General features: G+C 38.4%; 1 protein-coding gene across 2 annotated transcripts in view; it reads right to left on the bottom strand.

The window, feature by feature from the left end:
• The window catches only part of LOC137425294 (T-box transcription factor TBX1-B-like), a 143405-nt gene that overhangs the window by 67331 nt on the left and 55655 nt on the right, over window positions 1–20419 (bottom strand). Inside the window, exon 1 of one of the 2 annotated variants that reach the window (XM_078776463.1) lies at window positions 17033–17661. The exons of the other annotated variant lie outside the window; for it this stretch is intronic. Within the exon in view, the coding sequence (XP_078632589.1) occupies window positions 17033–17090 (58 nt within the window). The 5' untranslated portion in view covers window positions 17091–17661. Of the gene's footprint in view, window positions 1–17032; window positions 17662–20419 lie in introns of those variants that run through there. 2 annotated transcript variants of the gene reach the window in all.

The raw sequence follows: 20419 nt of genomic DNA, 5'->3' as shown, positions 1-20419 counted from the left end.
TTCACACACCTCCTCACCATGGTGGACCGCACCACACGGTGGCCGGAGGCCGTGCCATTGGCGGCGACGTCTGCGGATGATGTGGCGCACGCCTTCATCGCCACTTGGGTTGCCCGGTTCAGTACCCCCTCGGACATCTCGTCTTACCGCGTCCCCCAGTTCACATCGGAGCTCTGGGGCGTGGTGGCGCAAGGGCTCGGTGTCAAACTGCACTGCACCACGGCCTACCACCCCCAGGCCAATGGCCTGTGCGAGCGCTTTCATCGCTCAATGAAGGCCGTGCTCCGGGGCAGCCTCCGCGGTGGCAGCTGGGCCGACAGGCTCCCCTGGGTCCTGCTGGGCCTCAGGACGGCGCCCAAGGACGACCTGCGCGTGTCCTCGGCGGAGCTGGTCTTCGGGCAACCACTGCGGGTACCGGGCGAATATATCCCCGACTCCACGGCTCCTTGGTCCGCGGCGCAACAGCGCTCCACCCTGCAGGAGACCGCCCGGAGGTTCGCCCCGGTGCCGACGGCACACCACGGTTGCCCGACTTCCCACGTCGCCCCGGAGCTTCACACGGCGGAGTACGTCTTCGTCTGGCACGATGCCCACCGGGCACCGCTACGGCCCCCGTACGACGGGCCCTTCCGCGTGCTGGAGACCGGGGACAAATATTTCACCATCGACATCGGCGGTGCCCCGGATCGTGTCTCTGTGGACCGCCTCAAGCCGGTCCACCTCGATCTGGACCACCCCCCGCAAGCAGCTCTGCCTCCGCGTCGAGGCCGCCCCCCGGCGGTCAGACCCCCGGCACCCCCCAGCACCGCCGTCCCGCTAACCCCCAGCCCTGCACGCATCGCCAGGGGGCGTTTCGGCCGGGTCATCCGGCTTCCCCGCAAACTCACCCTTCAGGTGCGCGGGAATTCTGGGGGGGCGCATGTGGCGGAGACAAGGGACAATAATTCAGCGCACCAGCAGGTGGCGCGAACGTCCAGGCGGGGAACTGTAATGCATGCCCCGCCTATCGGCCGATCGGCCACGCCCTGGGGCAAGGCGTGGCCTCGGGACATATATGCGGGCTCTTAGCTCGAGCCCGCCCAGTGCTGAAGTGCGAGCTTTGAATAAAGACTCTTTGTTGTACCAACGCATTGTGGCCTACCTCTCTGGCAATCGAGTCGTGTGTGCGCAGCACCGCAGTACAATGTTTTAACTTTAAAATCATGTTATTATTATTCTTCTTTATTTCTTTTAAAAACAGGATACAATGTTTTAATTTTATAATCATGTTATTATTATTATTCTTTATTTATTTTAAAAACGGGATACAATGTTTTAATTTTAAAATTATGTTATTATTATTATTCTTTATTTATTTTAAAAACAGGGTACAATGTTTTAATTTTAAAATAATGTTATTATTCTTCTTCTTTATTTATTTTAAAAACAGGATACAATGTTTTAAATTATAAAATCATGTTATTATTATTATTCTTTATTTATTTTAAAAACAGGATACAATGTTTTAATTTTAAAATTATGTTATTATTATTATTCTTTATTTATTTTAAAAACAGGATACAATGTTTTAATTTTATAATCATGTTATTATTATTATTCTTTATTTATTATAAAAACAGGGTACAATGTTTTAATTTTAAAATCATGTTATTATTATTATTCTTTATTTATTTTAAAAACAGGATACAATGTTTTAATTTTAAAATTATGTTATTATTATTATTCTTTATTTATTTTAAAAACAGGATACAATGTTTTAATTTTATAATCATGTTATTATTATTATTCTTTATTTATTATAAAAACAGGGTACAATGTTTTAATTTTAAAATCATGTTAGTATTATTATTCTTTATTTATTTTAAAAACAGGGTACATCGTTTTAATTTTAAAATCATGTTATTATTATTATTCTTTATTTATTTTAAAAACAGAGAACAATGTTTTAATTTTAAAATCGTGTTATTATTATTATTCTTTATTTATTTTAAAAACAGGGTACAATGTTTTAATTTTAAAATAATGTTATTATTATTATTCTTTATTTATTTTAAAAACAGGATACAATGTTTTAAATTACAAAATCATGTTATTATTATTATTCTTTATTTATTTTAAAAACAGGATGCAATGTTTTAATTTTAAAATTATGTTATTATTATTATTATTATTATTCTTTATTTATTTTAAAAACAGTGTACAACGTTTTAATTTCAAAATCATTTTATTATTATTATTCTTTATTTATTTTAAAAACAGGGTACAATGTTGTAACTTTAAAATCATGTTATTAATATTATTCTTTATTTATTTTAAAAACAGGATATTATTATTGTCAGGATACAGGATACAGGATATTTTGTTTTAATTTTAAAATCATGTTCTTATTATTATTCTTTATTTATTTTAAAAACAGGGTACAATGTTTTAATTTTAAAATCATGTTATTATTATTATTCTTTATTTATTTAAAAAACAGGATACAATGTTTTAATTTTAAAATCATGTTATTATTATTATTCTTTATTTATTTTAAAAACAGGATACAATGTTTTAATTTTAAAATCATGTTATTATTATTATTCTTTATTTATTTTAAAAACAGGATACAATGTTTTAATTTTAAAACCATGTTATTATTATTATTCTTTATTTATTTTAAAAACAGGGTACAATGTTTTAATTTTAAAATCATGTTATTATTATTATTCTTTATTTATTTTAAAAACAGGGTACAATGTTTTAATTTTAAAATAATGTTATTATTATTATTATTCTTTATTTATTTTAAAAACAGGATTCCATGTTTTAATACATTTAGTCTTAGAATGTAGTAACCCCCACATCCGCAACCCACATGGACTGATGATCCTTATCATGTTGCCCCCTACAAAGGTCTTCCGAGTGATTGAAGTCTCGCTTCGGGATGCCGATTTGCAGGGTCGTTTTCTTGCTCACCATCGACAAGTTGATGGCGCTGCAGTATTTTTTACTAGCTTTCATAATGTCTTGTTTCTCCTGTCCTCTCACTTCTCTTCCCAGCCAAAGCCCCTACAGGTCATGTGCATTCTGCGAGAAACCTTTTATTTGGTCCCCTCCCCAAGTCAAAACTCAATGCTCACCTCCATTTTTCATACACTTTATTCGGCTCTCTTCTCGTATGTGCGGAACTGTCTTCCTGAGTGCGTTGTTTTGAGCTCTTCACTACAGGATGTCAAGTCCTCTTGTTGCCTACCGCCATGTTATGGTCTCTCTCATTTCCACTATTGAGCTTTCCTACCTAGACCCTCTGAGACCCTGTTTTAATCCTTATACAATTCCTCTCCTTGTGCTTTGGTCTATTCATCTGTTGTCAACCCTCTGTTTTCACTTTGACCCATTTTGTCTGTTCACCCACTGCCCCATGTCATTCTGATCTTTCATGAGCCTTGATACCTATCTCTAAATAAAACCAACAATCACCTTTATTGTTTTACTACATCCTTTTTAGGTCATAGACTTACTGATCACCCCTCGCACTCTGCTAAGGATTCATTCAGCCGTGCCATGACCTTCGTTTGAAGCGAAGAGGGGTCCTAATTATAACTAGAACAGCACTCGGTAGAGATCTCCGCCAGACTGAACAGTTTACATGTTGTAGTCCACTGATAGGCCAGATCTGGATTCGGACTTGAACCAAAATCTAATCGGCTTGTTCTTGTCACCTACCAAACCTATCCACTAAGTTTTGTCATAACCCATTCCCAACTTTTTGAAATATCATGCTATATATCGTTTTTGGCCCCATCTTTCAGTGGTGAAAAATCACTTCAAATATATAAAATATTCTCATCTCCGGATCTGGAACTTCACCAAAATTGAAGCAATTTGTCGTTGTCACACACCCAATTTGTCCGAATCTGTCCATAATTTTTTTAAAGATATCCTGCTCACAGACAAACAAGAGTGAAAACATAGCCTCCATCCACCTTTGGTGGCAGAGGTAACAATAATCCTGGTGATTGGACATTAAGAGAGAAAGAGAGAAAGAGAGAAAGAGCGAGAAAGAGAGAGAAAGAGTGAGAAAGAGAAAGAGAAAGAGAGAAAAAGAGAAAGAGAAAGAGAGAGACAGAGACAGAGACAGAGACAGAGACAGAGACAGAGACATTGTTCCCATTGCCTAGCATTTGTTTCAATGTGGACCATGATTGAGCTTTTGTCGATCTGCGGAGATCAGGTGGTCTAACCCTCACCCTTATATGACACGGATCTGGGTGATTACTTAGACTGTAGTAGAGTAAACATGGGGTTCATGCGTTCACGTTAGATATCATGGTGAGGGGGAAATCCATGGCCAAGATGGTCCAAACGGTCATTTTCTTCCTTTTGGGTTTATTTAGCGAGCAGAGCATTTGGCATGTACAATGTCTATCCTATATAGATTCCACTGTGGGGCGATTGTATCTGCAGCGGCTCAGCAACGTTTTGTTAACGGTTGGTCGGTAAAGTGTCATTCGGTAACTGACATCGATCACACTGCACAGCTTCACATTTCCAAGAACACATGCCTTCACAATATTTGCACAACACCCATATACATCACAATGTCTTCGTTTAATCTAATACGAGGTTTATTTTTGAACGAAACAATGCCAGGACTAAAATTATTGTGTGCGTGTAATATGTAATATATATATTTATATATATATTTATATATATTTGGGGGGAAACTAGCTTGAAAGTCATGTTGTGAGCCAGTAGCTGGTATAGCTTGTTCGATGGTCGGGCGATGACCCTGAAGTTGATACTTTTTTTTTTACGATGTTTGGGTGGCGAGCTTGTAATTGGCTGGAGTATAACTTGCTCGATTGGCTGGCACTGAGCTTGTATGTTTGGCACATTCTATATGATGGTCGGGATGTTAGCCAATATAGTTAGTATAGTTTGTTCAATGGTTTCATTGTGACCCTGAAGTTGGTTTAATTTGCACAATGATCAGTCTATGAGTCTGTAATTGGTATAGTTTGTTCGATGGTTGGGCTGTACGCCTGTAGTTGGTACGTAGGGCCTAGTTGGTTGAAAGTTGTACGATGATCTGGTTCTGAGCCTCTAGTTTTTTTTCGATGATTGGTAGCTTTTACCGCAATGCGTACTTACAATTTGAGTGTTTCCTTCAATTCACTGCAGAAAAGCCGCAGCATTTTGAGTGTGAATGACACACGTCATGAACACTCTGCAGCTAACCCCATAACCGAGTTTCTACACGGTAAAGCAGTTTCTACACAGTAACTGACTTTTATACAGGGTAAACACATTTCTGCATGGTAACGGTGTCTACCCTCTGACACCACGGCCATGTGGAGATTAATACACACAACCAATCACCGCATGCGTAGTTTTCTATGTGGATGTATGTCCAACTGAAAAGTGTTTTGGCATGTGTTTACAGCATTCGTGGAGTAAAGCTTAACTGGTCATCGCTGCTGCTTAATTGGGCTGTAACCACTCCATAACCAAACCATAACTTTTTTTTATCTGGGTCAGAACAACTCCTCAACTGAGCTGTAACCACTCGTTTAACAGGCCTTAACAAATCCTCCATCGGATCATAGCCGCTCCTTTACTGTGCCTTAACTGGGTAGAAATCACTCCTTTATCAGACTATATAAACACATCATAGTGTGGATTATCATCACTCTACCCAAGCTGCAGTGTAGACTTTTGTTACATTCTCTACTTGTTGATGGATTTTGTTTATAAAATGTATATTTCAAATGAGTCAAATGAAGATAAAAATCAACGATGTGACGAAATATGACCACGTGAAGGGAGATCAAAAAGCTCTCAGAACGAGAAACCACATTTCAAGAAACGCCAACGCTTTGCTTTCACCATTTCCAATGAATAAGTGAGGATAGAAGGAGTCAAAGAAAAAAATTATACTGAAATAAAAAAAATCTCCTTTAATAACATTTCTCATTGATAACAATTCTCCTTCAATAACGATCTCCTTACATAACAAATTTACCTAGATAAAAATAATCTCCGTAAATAATTCTCCATAAGTAACAATCTCCTTGAATAATAATTTTACCTTGAATAACAATTTTCCTTCAATAAAAATCTGCTTAAATAATTTTCCTTAAATATCAATTAACCTTAAAGTACTTGTGTCCATAAAGTACTTGTGCAACTTTGAACTTGTATAACTTTTGATATACACATGAGAGAAATAAACTATAATTGGGACATGAAAGCATAATTTCTAAAGGTTTTGCTCAATACAGTTCAATTTTTTCGGTTTTAACATAACCGCTATCTTAAGTAATACAGTACGTACATCGTTGTATCCGATTTTCCAACTTGTTGAAAACATTCTCCAGTTGCTGCAAAGTATTTTCATGAAATGCATTTGTGATCGTAACCCAAAAGTTCATCCATAGAATGTGGTTGTGATGAGTAAACACCAGTTTTACATAACCCCATGAAATGCAGTCAATGGGGACAGGTCAGGGGAAAGAGGTGGCCGAGCAATTGGTCCACGTCTACCGATCCACTTATCTGGGAAGACATCATTCCCGCATAGTGGCAGGCAGCCTAGTCTTGCTGGTAAATACAAGGTGATATGCGAAAGATTTAATCGTCATAGTTCGGGAATCAAATGTGGTAATTGTGGTGGTTGATTTAACCACTGATGTAGAAGTTACCTCATCAGACAATGTCAACTCGTCAAGAAACCCAGGGGATTTGTGGAATGAACAACAGCAAAAACAACAACATAAATAACACCGTTAAGATTTACAAAACTTTAGGAATTATGCTTTCGTATTTCATTTACAGTTTGTTTTTATCATGTAGTACATCAAATGTTATACAAGTTCAAAGTTGCACAAGGACTTTAGAGGCATTGGACATCCGATGTAAATTTTCCTTCAATAAATATCTGCTTATATGACAATTATCCTTAAATAACAATTGTCCGAAAATGAAAATCTCCTTAAATGACAATTCTTAAATAAAAAGTATTCTTAAATAATAATTCTGCTTCACCACACTCCCCTTAAATAACGAATCTCGTTAAAGAATAATTATCCTTAAGTAATAATCTCCTTGAATAACATTTCCTTACTGCGGTTTTTAGATGTTTTCAAGCAGAATAATTGAAGTTTAAAGTTGTTCTATGTTAATGATAATGCACAGTTGTTCTCTGTTCATGCAAATGTACAGTTTTTAATGTTAATGTTCAGTTGTTCTTCTATGTTAATGTTCAAGAGTTGCTCTAGGTCAATATACAGTTATTGTTCGATGTAAGTATAGTTATTGTTTGATGTAAATGTATAGATATTGTTTGATGTAAATGTACAGTTATTATTCCCGCCAGGGAGTAATGCATTCGCTCGTGTCCGTGTGTGTGTGTGTGTTTGTGTGTTTGTGAACAAAATATCTGGAAAAGTTCTGAACGGATTTGGATGAACGTTGGTGGGATGATTGCCCTTGGGATAAGGAAGAATTGATTAGTTTTTGGTGAAGCTCAGGATATTATTCCCGATCCAGGAATTTTTGAAGGATTTTTTTACCATTGGAAGATAGGGCTCATTTATTTTAAACATTATCTTCTATATATTCTATATTTAACATTGTGATATGAAAATAGTTTTCATATTTGTTGTAAATGTAATTTAAACTCGTGGTTATGCATTAGAGCGGTGTATTTTTTTTAGCAGCGTCGTCTTCAATGTTCATTTTTTTTTTCTTATAAAGACATATTCTGTCATTTTAAAACCACCAAAGTGTGTATTAGGTTTCCCCGTTTTATAAAATGTATCTGATACGTGTAATGCTTTAAAACTGTTTTTTTCCTTTTTCTTTTTACCTCAGAAGATATATCAACATTTAGCTCAGCGAATGTCAATCGCGGTGTCAGTATTTGATGAACTTATAAAGACATAGTTCCAGATTTGTCAATGGCTGAGGTATATTAACAAACGAATAAAACAGATTTGGCAAAATTCGAACTTTTAAAAAAAAGATCGCATATTCACCCAGGGTTGTGAGAGGCTGAAGAAGAAGAAACCTCGCATGGGCTTCCCAGACCAAATAAATAAAATAAATAATTCTGGTTCTGGCTCTGCGATTTTCAGGTTTATTACTCCCGCCAGGGAGTAACACATTCAATCGTGTCTGTCCGTGTGTGTGTGTGTTCGTATGTTCGTGTGTTTGTGAACAAGATATCTGGAAAAGTTCTGAACGGATTTGGATGAAAGTTGGTGGGATGATTGCCCTTGGGATAAGGAAGAATTGATTAGTTTTTGGTGAAGATCAGGATATTATTCCGGATCCAGGAATTTTTTGGGGAACTTTTTTTGGGAAAGATTTTTTCTGTTTTACTGCATTAAAGCTTTTATTCTTATTCTTAAATGATGTTTTTCTCCTCTAATTCCAAGATATATCAAAATAAATTCTCTGACAGTTTGGGCTTACTTTCTTTTTCATTTATTGTTTTGGGGAGAGGGGATGTTAAACAAAACGTATTATTCCAACTAAACCCACGGCGGGAGTATGCGCTCTACTGAGTGGCGTTCTAGTTGTTTGATGTAAATGTATAGTTATTGCTTGATGTGAATGTACAGTTATTGCTTGATGTTAATGTACAATTATTGTTTGATGTTAATGTACAGTTATTGTTTGATGTTAATGTACAGTTATTGCTTGATGTAAATGTATAGTTATTGTTTGATGTAAATGTACAGTTATTGTTTGATGTGAATGTACAGTTATTGTTTGATGTTAATGTACAGTTATTGTTTGATGTAAATGTATAGTTATTGTTTGATGTAAATGTACAGTTATTGCTTGATGTGAATGTACAGTTATTGCTTGATGTTAATGTACAATTATTGTTTGATGTTAATGTACAGTTATTGTTTGATGTTAATGTACAGTTATTGTTTGATGTTAATGTACAGTTATTGTTTGATGTAAATGTACAGTTATTGTTTGATGTAAATGTATAGTTATTGTTTGATGTAAATGTACAGTTATTGTTTGATGTTAATGTACAGTTATTGTTTGATGTTAATGTACAGTTATTGTTTGATGTTAATGTACAGTTATTGCGTGATGTTAATGTACAGTTATTACTTGATGTAAATGTACAGTTATTGTTTGATGTAAATGTACAGTTATTGCTTGATGTGAATGTACAGTTATTGTTTGATGTAAATGTGCAGTTATTGATATTTTGTTTGATGTAAATGTGCAGTTATTGATATTAATGTAAATGTACAGTTATTGTTTGATGTAAATGTGCAGTTATTGTTTGATGTAAATTTACAGTTATTTTGTTAATATAAAGTTATTGTCCTACATTAATGTACAGTTGTTCCTTGTTAATTAACATTTGTTCTATGTCAATGTACAGTTGATCTATAAAATGTAAAGCTGTTTTATGTAAATGTACAATGGTTATTTAATCTTAATTTACAGTTGTGGTATGTTAATGTGCAGTTGTTGTTGTTGTTATTATATATGTAAATGTACATTTCTTGCTCTCTATTATTATTAATCTACAGTTGTTATTCGTCTACGTTAATATACAGTTGTTCGATATAATTATTGCACAGTTGTTATTGCTCTGTTAAACTACGGTTATTATTCTAAATTAATGTTTAGTTGTTGTTCTATGTTGATATGCAGTAGTTGTTGTTGTATAGTTTTTGTTCTACATTAATTCACAGTTGTTCAATGTCAATGTCCAGTTGTTCTATTAATATTCAGTTATTGTTTTATGTCAATGTATAGTTGCTGTTCTAGGAATGTAGTTTTTGTTTGTAATTATGTGCAGTTGTTCTCTTAAAATGTCGATACTGTAATTGTTCTATGTTTAGCATAAAGTTGTTCTAGTTTAATATGCATTTGTACAATGTAAATGTATAGTTGTTGTTCTATGTAAATGTACAGGTTTTGTTTAATGTTAAAGTACAGTTATTGTTGATCACTTCCTCTAATTAATCAAATCAGAGTTGATGCATTGATTAAGGGAACAAGAACCTGGCAAATAGACACATGGTGGGAAAAGTTGTCCACGAATGGTGACGCAGTTTATGTTGATTGTGACGCAGTTTGTGTGCGCCGTGATGTGCAGTTCACGTGCGCCATGACATGCAGTTTGTGTGCGCAGTTCACATGTGCCATGATGTGGCAGATATGCAGTTCACGTGCGCCATGCCACGCGGTATAGTTTGCATACACCTTGGTGCGCAGTTTGCGTGCGCCCTGACATGCAGTATGTAGTTTGTGTGCGCCTTGGGGCACAGTTTGCGTGTGCCTTGACATGCGGTATATAGTTTGCGTGTGCCTTGGGGCGCAGTTTGTGTGCGACCTGACGTGCGGTATATAGTTTGCATGCACCTTGGGGCACAGTTTGTGTGCGCCCGTTTGCGTGCACCTTGGGACGCAGTTTGCATGCGGCCTGACGTGCGGTATATAGTTTGCATGCGCCTTGGGGCACAGTTTGTGTGCGCCCGTTTGCGTGCACCTTGGGACGCAGTTTGCATGCGGCCTGACGTGCGGTATACCGCACGTCAGGCTGCATGCAAACTGCAGTTTTGCCTGCACCTTGGGGCGCAGTTTGTGTGCACCATGACGTGCAGTATATAGTTCACGTGCACCATGATGCACAGCTGTTTGCGTGCACCTTGTTGCGCAGTTTGCGTGCACCATGACGTGCAGTATGTAGTTTGTGTGTGCCTTGGTGCGCAGTTTGCGTGCACCCTGACATGCAGTATATAGTTTGCGTGCGCCATGACGCGTATTATAGTTTGCGTGCGCCTTGGTGAGCAGTTTGTGTGCGCCATGACGTGCAGTATCGTTTGTGTGCGCCTTGGTGAGCCGTTTGTGTGTGCCATAATGCGCAGTTCACGTGCACCATGATGCACAGCTGTTTGCCTGCGCCTTGTTGCACAGTTTACGTGCGCCATGACGTGCAGTATATAGTTTGCGTGCGCCTTGGGGCGCAGTTTGTGTGCGCCGTGAATGCGCAGTATAGCTTGCGTGCACCTTGTTGCGCAGGTTGTGTGTGCCATGATGTGCAGTATATAGGTTACGTGCGCCTTGGGGCGCAGTTTGTGTGTGCCATGATGTGCAGTATATAGTTCACATGCACCATGATGCACAGCTGTTTGCATGCACCTTGTTGCGCAGTTTGCGTGCACCATGACGTGCAGTATGTAGTTTGCGTATGCCTTGGTGCGCAGTTTGCGTGCGCTCTGACATGCGGTATATAGTTTGCGTGCGCCATGATGCGCAGTATAGTTTGCGTGCACCAAGACGTGCAGTATAGTTTGCGTGTGCTTTGGTGAGCAGTTTGTGTGCGCCATGACGTGCAGTATCGTTTGTGTGCGCCTTGGTGAGCCGTTTGTGTGTGCCATGATGCCCAGTCCACGTGCACCATTATGCACAGCTGTTTTCCTGCGCCTTGTTGCACAGTTTGCGTGCACCCAGGGCCGGCGCTACCATTAGGCCAACTAGGCAGCCGCCTGGGGCGCAGACATCAGAGGGGCGCATTACTGAACTTGTAGCAATAGCTCGAAGACTTCCAAAGTCTATGCACCAAAGTACTTCTCTTCATACTACAACAAAAACTCCTGGATAATGTGCCGAATGTTTCCGTTGCTTTAAGGATCCTTCTCACACTTCCAGTATCAGTGGCAAGTGGTGAACGTAGTTTCTCAAAGCTCAAAGTTATAAAAACTTACATACGCTCTACAATGTTGGAAAAGAGCCTAGTTGGCTTGGAAACTATATCAATTGAACATGCCCAGGCATCAGCACTTGATCTGGTTGAATTTGTGACAAAATTTGCAAAGGAAAAGGCACGCAAAGTGAGATGTTGATGTGTCTGAAATTGAAACTTTTACGAGACATTTTTAACTCTGTTTGTCTGTTTTTTTGTTTGTTTCTCTGTCTGACTGTAAGCGAAATATTGTGGTGACATGACGGGTTGGTTACGCCAAGTATCCTTAAATGGTATATATGTTGGAACCCATCTGTGGATCGATCCCATCGGCCGATGGGTCTGACCCATCTGTGGATGCACGAGAAATGACAATGCAGACCCATCGGCCGATGGGACCGATCCACAGATGGGTTCCAACATATATACTTAAAGGTGTGTGAAGTAAAAGGTTTGAATGTTGTGTTGCCAATGGCTGAGGTATGCATTATACCGAGTGCCCTTTAGTTCAAAATGATTTGTGTGCCAAAATATTTTATTTTGTATTTGCGAAAGATAATCAAAGATTGATTATTTAAAATTTTGATTTTGCATATCTAAAACTTATTGCTCAAACCAAAAACTGTTTTGTTTATCTGTAATTTCCATTCACACACTCATAAAGGGACCACTTTGTTTATTTTGCATTGCAAACCACATGTAGTGTCATATTTTTTTTAAGTGAAAGCCCATTTGCCCCAAAGCGTGGGGTAACAGGGCCACTGCCATATTAATGGATATTGCGCCTTTAATATTGGTGCTGTTGGCATCTTACGGTACTTATTCTTGCAATTTAAAATAAATTTAGCAGTTTCAAGTTTTCTGCTTTTTATTTTTTCTACAAAACATCTTTTTAATAATCGAAGTTGGCAAAAAAATTTTTAGGGGGGGGGGAGGGGATGCAAGTAGCTGGCCTTGCCTAGGACGCAAAATAGTCTGGCGCCGGCCCTGCGTGCACCATAACGTGCAGTATATCGTTTGCATGCGCCTTCGGGCGCAGTTTGTGTGCGGCATGACGCACAGTATAGTTTTCGTGTGCCTTGGTGAGCAGTTTGCGTGTGCCTAGGTGAGCAGTTTGTGTGCGCCATGACGTGCAGTGTATAGTTTGCGTGCGCCTTGACGCACAGTTCACGTGCACCGTGACATGCAGTTTGTGTGCGCAATTCACGTGCGCCATGATGTACAGTTCGCATGTGCCATGACGCATATTATAATTTGCGTGCACCTTGGTACGCGTTTGCGTGCTCCATGATGTGCCGTGACTTGCAGTTTGCGTGTGCCGTGATGTGCAGTTCGCGTGAGTCGGGACTGATGAACTGTTCGTGTGCATCATGACACAGTGCGTCCATATTGTAATGCTGCAATTTTTGTGGATTGTAACACCACATATAACTTTGTATGATGAATTATGACATCACAAACTGCCATGATACCAACTAAGAAGGTTTAAACTGTAGTAAATTCACAGCTTAACATGTTCGACGTTAACTCCACCATTCAGTATGTTCATTTGCAAGTCCAGAGTCTAACCTGTTCATCAATAAGGCCACAGGTTAATACGTTATTCGGTAAGTCTATGGTCGAACATGCTCATCATTAAGTCTACCATCTATATTCGACTAGTACCCGACTGCAAAGCCGCAATGAGCCGGCGAAGCCAAAGCCACTTGCCACTATTTTACCCATCACTATGGCATCAGTAGGTTAGGTAGTTGGTCGAAGGTAGGTGTAGTAGGTACCGTACCTAGTTCAAAATGACACCATTTGCATTCTGGATGACATTAAAATTTATAAAATTTCCTTCTTGATAAATTCGGTGAATTCCGTCTCAATTTCGGATATTTCCGGCCATGAAAAACTATCCCCTCCGGCCGCGAGATTTCTAAAAAAATAATTCTTCGTCAATTTTAGAATATTTGACGCCGTTTTCAACCTCCGAAACGCGGTAATCAGCTTTTTTGAAATATTTTTTCAAATGCTCGAATCTCATTGGTTCCGGTGTTTGGTGACGATTTTCGTTGAAGATAACCAGGGCCCGTGCGGGCCGAGGTTGGTCTTAAAGTATTTTAATTACAAATTAGAGGTGCATAAGATTGTGAATCAAAAAAGGACGGGTGAAACAAACTCCTATTGATCTTTTTTCAATTTGTTATGCATACTTCCGCATCCGCAAGATGGCGGCCTCCATTGAGCGATTTGGTGCGTCAAAGCTTCGAAATTCTCAAGGGATCCAGCAAAATCTGGCTTTTCAACATAATACGTACGCGTTCATTCACAACACCGGCTTCACCGGCTACTAGTACCCGACTGCAAAGCCGCAATGTGCCGGCGAAGCCAAAGCCTCTTGCCACTATTTTACCCATCACTATGGCATCAGTAGGTTAGGTAGTTGGTAGTAGGTAGGTGTAGTAGGTACCATACCTGGTAAGACTTGGTAAAAGAGAAGAGCAGACAGTCCTCCCCAATACCTACATACAATAAATGTCACAAGAAGCTTAAGGAAGTAACTATACGATGTGCTAGCTTAAGGCCTATTTTAAGAATTTTAACTGGGCTTAACATACGTTTTCACAGTATGTGTGTAGTCTTCTAACTTCAGTCGCTGTCAGGACTGGTTCTCTCTGGGCACTGCGGCTTCCCCCACCAGAAGAAGTTAGCTTGCAGTAAGATCAGTGCCGACAGATCAGACGATAGCACCGTTTCAACGGCAATGTGTGACTGTCGTTAATCAAACTGTGTCGATGGCGCTGATTGGCTGACCTAAGCTGATCGCTGATTGGTCAGCTCACAAAATTTCGCAAATTCAGACCTAAAATGACACCATTTGCATTCTGGATGAGATTAAAATTGATAAAATTTACCTCTTGATTAATTCGGTGAATTCCGTCTCAACTTCGGATATTTCCGGCCATGTAAAACTATCCCCTTCGGCCGCGAGATTTCTAAAAAATAATTCTTCGTCAATTTTAGAATATTTGATGCCATTTTCACCCTCCGAAACGTGTAATAAGCTTTTTTGAAATAATTTTTGAAATGCTCGAATCTCATTGGTTCCGGTGTTTGGTGACGATTTTCGTTGAAGATAACGAGGTTGGTCTTAAAGTATTTTAATTACACATTAGAGGTGCATCAGATGGTGAATCAAACAAAGACGGGTGAAACAAACTCCTATTGATCTTTTTTCAATTTTTTATGCATACTTCCGCATCCGGACGATGGCGGCCTCCATTGAGTGATTTGGTTTTAGAAATATTTTTTCAAATGCTCGAATCTCATTGGTTCCGGTGTTTGGTGACGATTTTCGTTGAAGATAACCAGGCCCGTGCGGGCCGGGGTTGGTCTTAAAGTATTTTAATTACAAATTAGAGATGCATAAGATTGTGAATCAAACAAAGACGGGTGAAACAAACTCCGATTGAACCTTTTCAATTTGTTATGCATACTTCCGCATCCGCAAGATGGCGGCCTCCATTGAGCGATTTGGTGCGTCACAGCTTCGGAATTCTCAAGCCAAGGGATCCAGCATAATCTGGTTTTCAACATAATACGTACGCGTTTATTCACAACACCGGCTTCGCCGGCTATAATGTTCATCCTTAACTCCATGTTCAGCGTTCATCGGTATGTCCATGGTCTAACATGCTCATCAGTATGTCCATGGTCTAACATGCTCATCAGTATGTCCATGGTCTAACATGCTCATCAGTATGCCCATGGTCTAACATACTCATCAGTATGTCCATGGTCTAACATGCTCATCAGTATGTCCATGGTCTAACATGCTCATCAGTATGTCCATGGTCTAACATGCTCATCAGTATGTCCATGGTCTCACCGATTCATCAGTATGTCCACCGTCGAACATGCTCATCAGTATGTCCACGGTCTAACATGCTCATCAGTATGTCCATGGTCTAACATGCTCATCAGTATGTCCACGGTCTAACATGCTCATCAGTAGTCCACCGTCTAACATGCTCATCAGTATGTCCCCGGTCTAACATGCTCATCAGTATGTCCACGGTCTCACTGATTCATCAGAATGTCCATGGTCTAACATGATCGTCGGTATGTCCACAGTCTCACGGATTCATTGGTATGTCCATGGTCTAACATGATCGTCGGTATGTCCACGGTCTCACTGATTCATCAGAATGTCCATGGTCTAACATGATCGTCGGTATGTCCACAGTCTCACGGATTCATTGGTATGTCCATGGTCTAACATGATCGTCGGTATGTGCACGGTCTCACGGATTCATCGGTATGTCCAGTCTAACATGGTGGTTGGTATGTCCACGGTCTCTCGTGGTGTTCATGGGTATTTCTAGTCTAACGTGTTCGTCAGTTGGAGCACGCTGTAATATGTTCATCGGTAAGTCCAAGGTCGATTATATGAATAAAAGCATCAAGTGTTTGTATTGTGCCAACAGTCTAGAACCATAAATTAACTTTCGAATGTATTCATTGAATAACAAAGTTATAAAGAAATAAAAGTCATGAGCTGACTTCATATTGGGGCAATGAAAGGCTCTGAGCATGGGCATTCCCAAGGAAGATGGGAGCTGTCAAACAATTCACGGAGCTGATGTGCCTGTGGGCAAGTGTGTACAACTTATAATTATAATGCGCATGACACACGACAATCTGAACTTTGAAACCAAACTTGTTTTCCTTGGCTCTCACGGGGACACACGTGATTGGCGGGAGGAAAACACGGATGGCACAATTGTTTGATTGATAGAAATGGGAATATCGTCATTTACGTGCGAATATCACCCGGTGAAGGCTTTATAAAATGTATTTAGTCACATCGATAAACTGCATTACAAAGTCGCTAAACATAAATTCCGTTGAATAAAAATCACGTGTTTCATTGCACATCCTGAAGATCTGCGAGAAACTTTTACCGGTTTTTTTTTTTTCCCCCATTTAAAGTGCATCAAAATACTGCACTGTGAGTATCAATACAAACCCATTAAAATGAGGAGAACATGCAATTATTATAATATTATAACACCAAAGTATTGTGATTTGAAAAGTTCCTCCATGATTTTGTTAAAAAAAAAAAAAAAAAATTTTTAGGTTTATCGATACAAACATATTAACTTGGTATTAATTGGAACTCTGATCATCGCTATGTCCATGTGGAGCCGAGAAAAGAGGAGATTTCCACACAACGAATAAATTGTTGGAAAAGTAGGAATTTGAAGAGCAAAACATGAGTTTGTCTATTTTGTCGCGTATTTACCCATTCGCGTTGTGGTCCCTTGCACTCACCATCGATGTTTTCCTCTTCGCGGTTCCAGTCTTGAGTGCGCCCCCGCGCCTCGGCCATCGGGGTGTCTCAAGGAAAGTCCTTGGCTCCGGGTCCGTGAAGGGTCCACGTATGTGTCGCCTGTTACACGGTCTTACAAATGCACGCGCCGGACGATGCGCGTCCTTACTTGCGCTAGAGGGTTGCGGACCGGGTGCCGGGACCTCCCGAAATCCACGATGGAATTCCCAGGATGGTCCTGCACTACAGGAAACGCCAAGGCTGGGTCTTGGCGCAAACTCTAACCAAGGTTTCTCAAGGTCTTCCCAAGTGATTTGTCCGTTTCCTCTTCGGTTGCTGCTTGCCCTTTCACTGAATTAAGCGCCCATGGTGTGTTCGTTTTCTTTCTTTCTTTCTTTCTTTCTCTCTCTACTCTCTCTCTCTCTCTCTCTCTCTCTCTCTCTCTCTCTCTCTCTCTCTCTCTCCTCCTCTCTCTCTCACACACACACACACACACACGCACACTCTGTCTTACACACTATCTCCCTCTCACACTTTTGTTGGCCGCGATACCGGACCCGTTCGTACGCCTCAGCAGCGACCCCCACTCTGCTCTCGCTCTGTCTTGTTCCTCTCCCTTCCTCTTCCCCTGTCTCTCCGCCTTTCTCTCTCGCCTCTCCCTCCCCTGTAACCGCAAACCGCAAAGCGAGAGAAGGAGAGAGAGAAGGAATGGCAAAGAAAGAGAGACCAAACACAGAAAGAATGCGAACATTGGGGAATTGGCCAAGACTCGGCGAAAACAAGACCTGGGCCGACATAGCTGCTTAACTCCTGGTTATACCGAGTGGAGATACGCAAGGAGGGGACGTGTACGACTGACGTGTACAAAACAAATTATTCACGTCACATTGAATAGATTCTTCAGTTTGGTTTAAACAAGCTTCACATCGCATTAAAGAAACTCATCACTTTGTATTAAATTAAACAAACTTCACATCGCATTAAAGAAACTCTTCACTTTGTATTAAACAAACTTCATATCACATTAAAGAAACTCATCACTTTGTATTAAATTAAACAAACTTCACATCGCATGAAAGAAACTCTTCACTTTGTATTAATCAAACTTCATATCACATTAAAGAAACTCATCACTTTGTATTAAATTAAACAAACTTCACATCGCATTAAAGAAACTCTTCACTTTGTATTAAACAAACTTCACATTGCATTAAAGAAACTCTTCACTTTGTATTAAATTAAACAAACTTCACATCGCATTAAAGAAACTCTTCACTTTGTATTAAACTAACTTCACATCGCATTAAAGAAACTCATCACTTTGTATTAAATTAAACAAACTTCACATCGCATTAAATAAACTCTTCACTTTGTATAAAACAAACTTCACATTGCATTAAATAAACTCTTCACTTTGTATTAAATTAAACAAACTTCACATCGCATAAAAGAAACTCTTCACTTTGTATTAAACAAACTTCACATCGCATTAAAGAAACTCATCACTTTGTATGAAATTAAACAAACTTTACATCGCATTAAAGAAACTCTTCACTTTGTATGAAATTAAACAAACTTTACATCGCATTAAAGAAACTCTTCACTTTGTATTAAATTAAACAAACTTCACATCGCATTAAAGAAACTCTTCACTTTGTATTAAACAAACTTCACATTGCATGAAATAAACTCTTCACTTTGTATTAAACAAACTTTACATCGCATTAAAGAAACTCTTCACTTTGTATTAAATTAAACAAACTTCACATCGCATTAAAGAAACTCTTCACTTTGTATTAAACAAACTTCACATTGCATTAAATAAACTCTTCACTTTGTATTAAATTAAACAAACTTTACATTGCATAAAAGAAACTCTTCACTTTGTATTAAACAAACTTCACATCGCATTAAAGAAACTCATCACTTTGTATGAAATTAAACAAACTTCACATCGCATTAAAGAAACTCTTCACTTTGTATGAAATTAAACAAACTTTACATCGCATTAAAGAAACTCTTCACTTTGTATTAAATTAAACAAACTTCACATCGCATAAAAGAAACTCTTCACTTTGTATTAAATTAAACAAACTTCACATCGCATTAAATAAACTCTTCACTTTGTATGAAATTAAATAAACATCACATCACATTAAATAAACTCTTCACTTTGTATGAAATTAAACAAACTTCACATCGCATTAAAGAAACTCTTCACTTTGTATTAAACAAACTTCACATTGCATTAAAGAAACTCTTCACTTTGAATTAAACAAACTTCACATTGCATTAAAGAAACTCTTCACTTTGTATAAAACAAACTTCACATCGCATTAAATAAACTCTTCACTTTGTATTAAATTAAACAAACTTCACATCGCATTAAAGAAACTCTTCACTTTGTATTAAACAAACTTCACATCGCATTAAAGAAACTCTTCACTTTGTATTAAGCAAACTTTACATTGCATGAAATAAACTCTTCACTTTGTATTAAACAAACTTCACATCGCATTAAAGAAACTCTTCACTTTGTATTAAACAAACTTCACATTGCATTAAATAAACTCTTCACTTTGTATTAAATTGAACAAACTTCACATCGCATAAAAGAAACTCTTCACTTTGTATTAAATTAAACAAACTTCACATCGCATAAAAGAAACTCTTCACTTTGTATTAAACAAACTTCACATCGCATTAAAGAAACTCTTCACTTTGTATTAAGCAAACTTTACATTGCATGAAATAAACTCTTCACTTTGTATTAAACAAACTTCACATCGCATTAAATAAACTCTTCACTTTGTATTAAATTAAACAAACTTCACATCGCATGAAAGAAACTCTTCACTTTGTATTAAACAAACTTCACATTGCATTAAAGAAACTCTTCACTTTGTATTAAACAAACTTCACATTGCATTAAAGAAACTCTTCACTTTGTATTAAACAAACTTCACATTGCATTAAAGAAACTCTTCACTTTGTATTAAACAAACTTCACATTGCATTAAAGAAACTCTTCACTTTGTATTAAACAAACTTCACATCGCATTAAAGAAACTCTTCACTTTGTATTAAGCAAACTTTACATTGCATGAAATAAACTCTTCACTTTGTATTAAACAAACTTCACATCGCATTAAATAAACTCTTCACTTTGTATTAAATTAAACAAACTTCACATCGCATGAAAGAAACTCTTCACTTTGTATTAAACAAACTTCACATCGCATTAAAGAAACTCTTCACTTTGTATTAAGCAAACTTCACATTGCATTAAATAAACTCTTCACTTTGTATTAAACAAACTTCACATCGCATTAAAGAAACTCTTCACTTTGTATTAAACAAATTTCACATCACATTAAATAAACTCTTCA

Source organism: Myxine glutinosa, chromosome 4 (assembly GCF_964187855.1).
Source record: "Myxine glutinosa chromosome 4, kmMyxGlut1.1, whole genome shotgun sequence".
NCBI lineage: Eukaryota > Metazoa > Chordata > Myxini > Myxiniformes > Myxinidae > Myxine > Myxine glutinosa.
The sequence above is the reverse complement of the archived record's forward strand: the minus strand, read 5'-3'. Positions and strand labels throughout refer to the sequence as shown.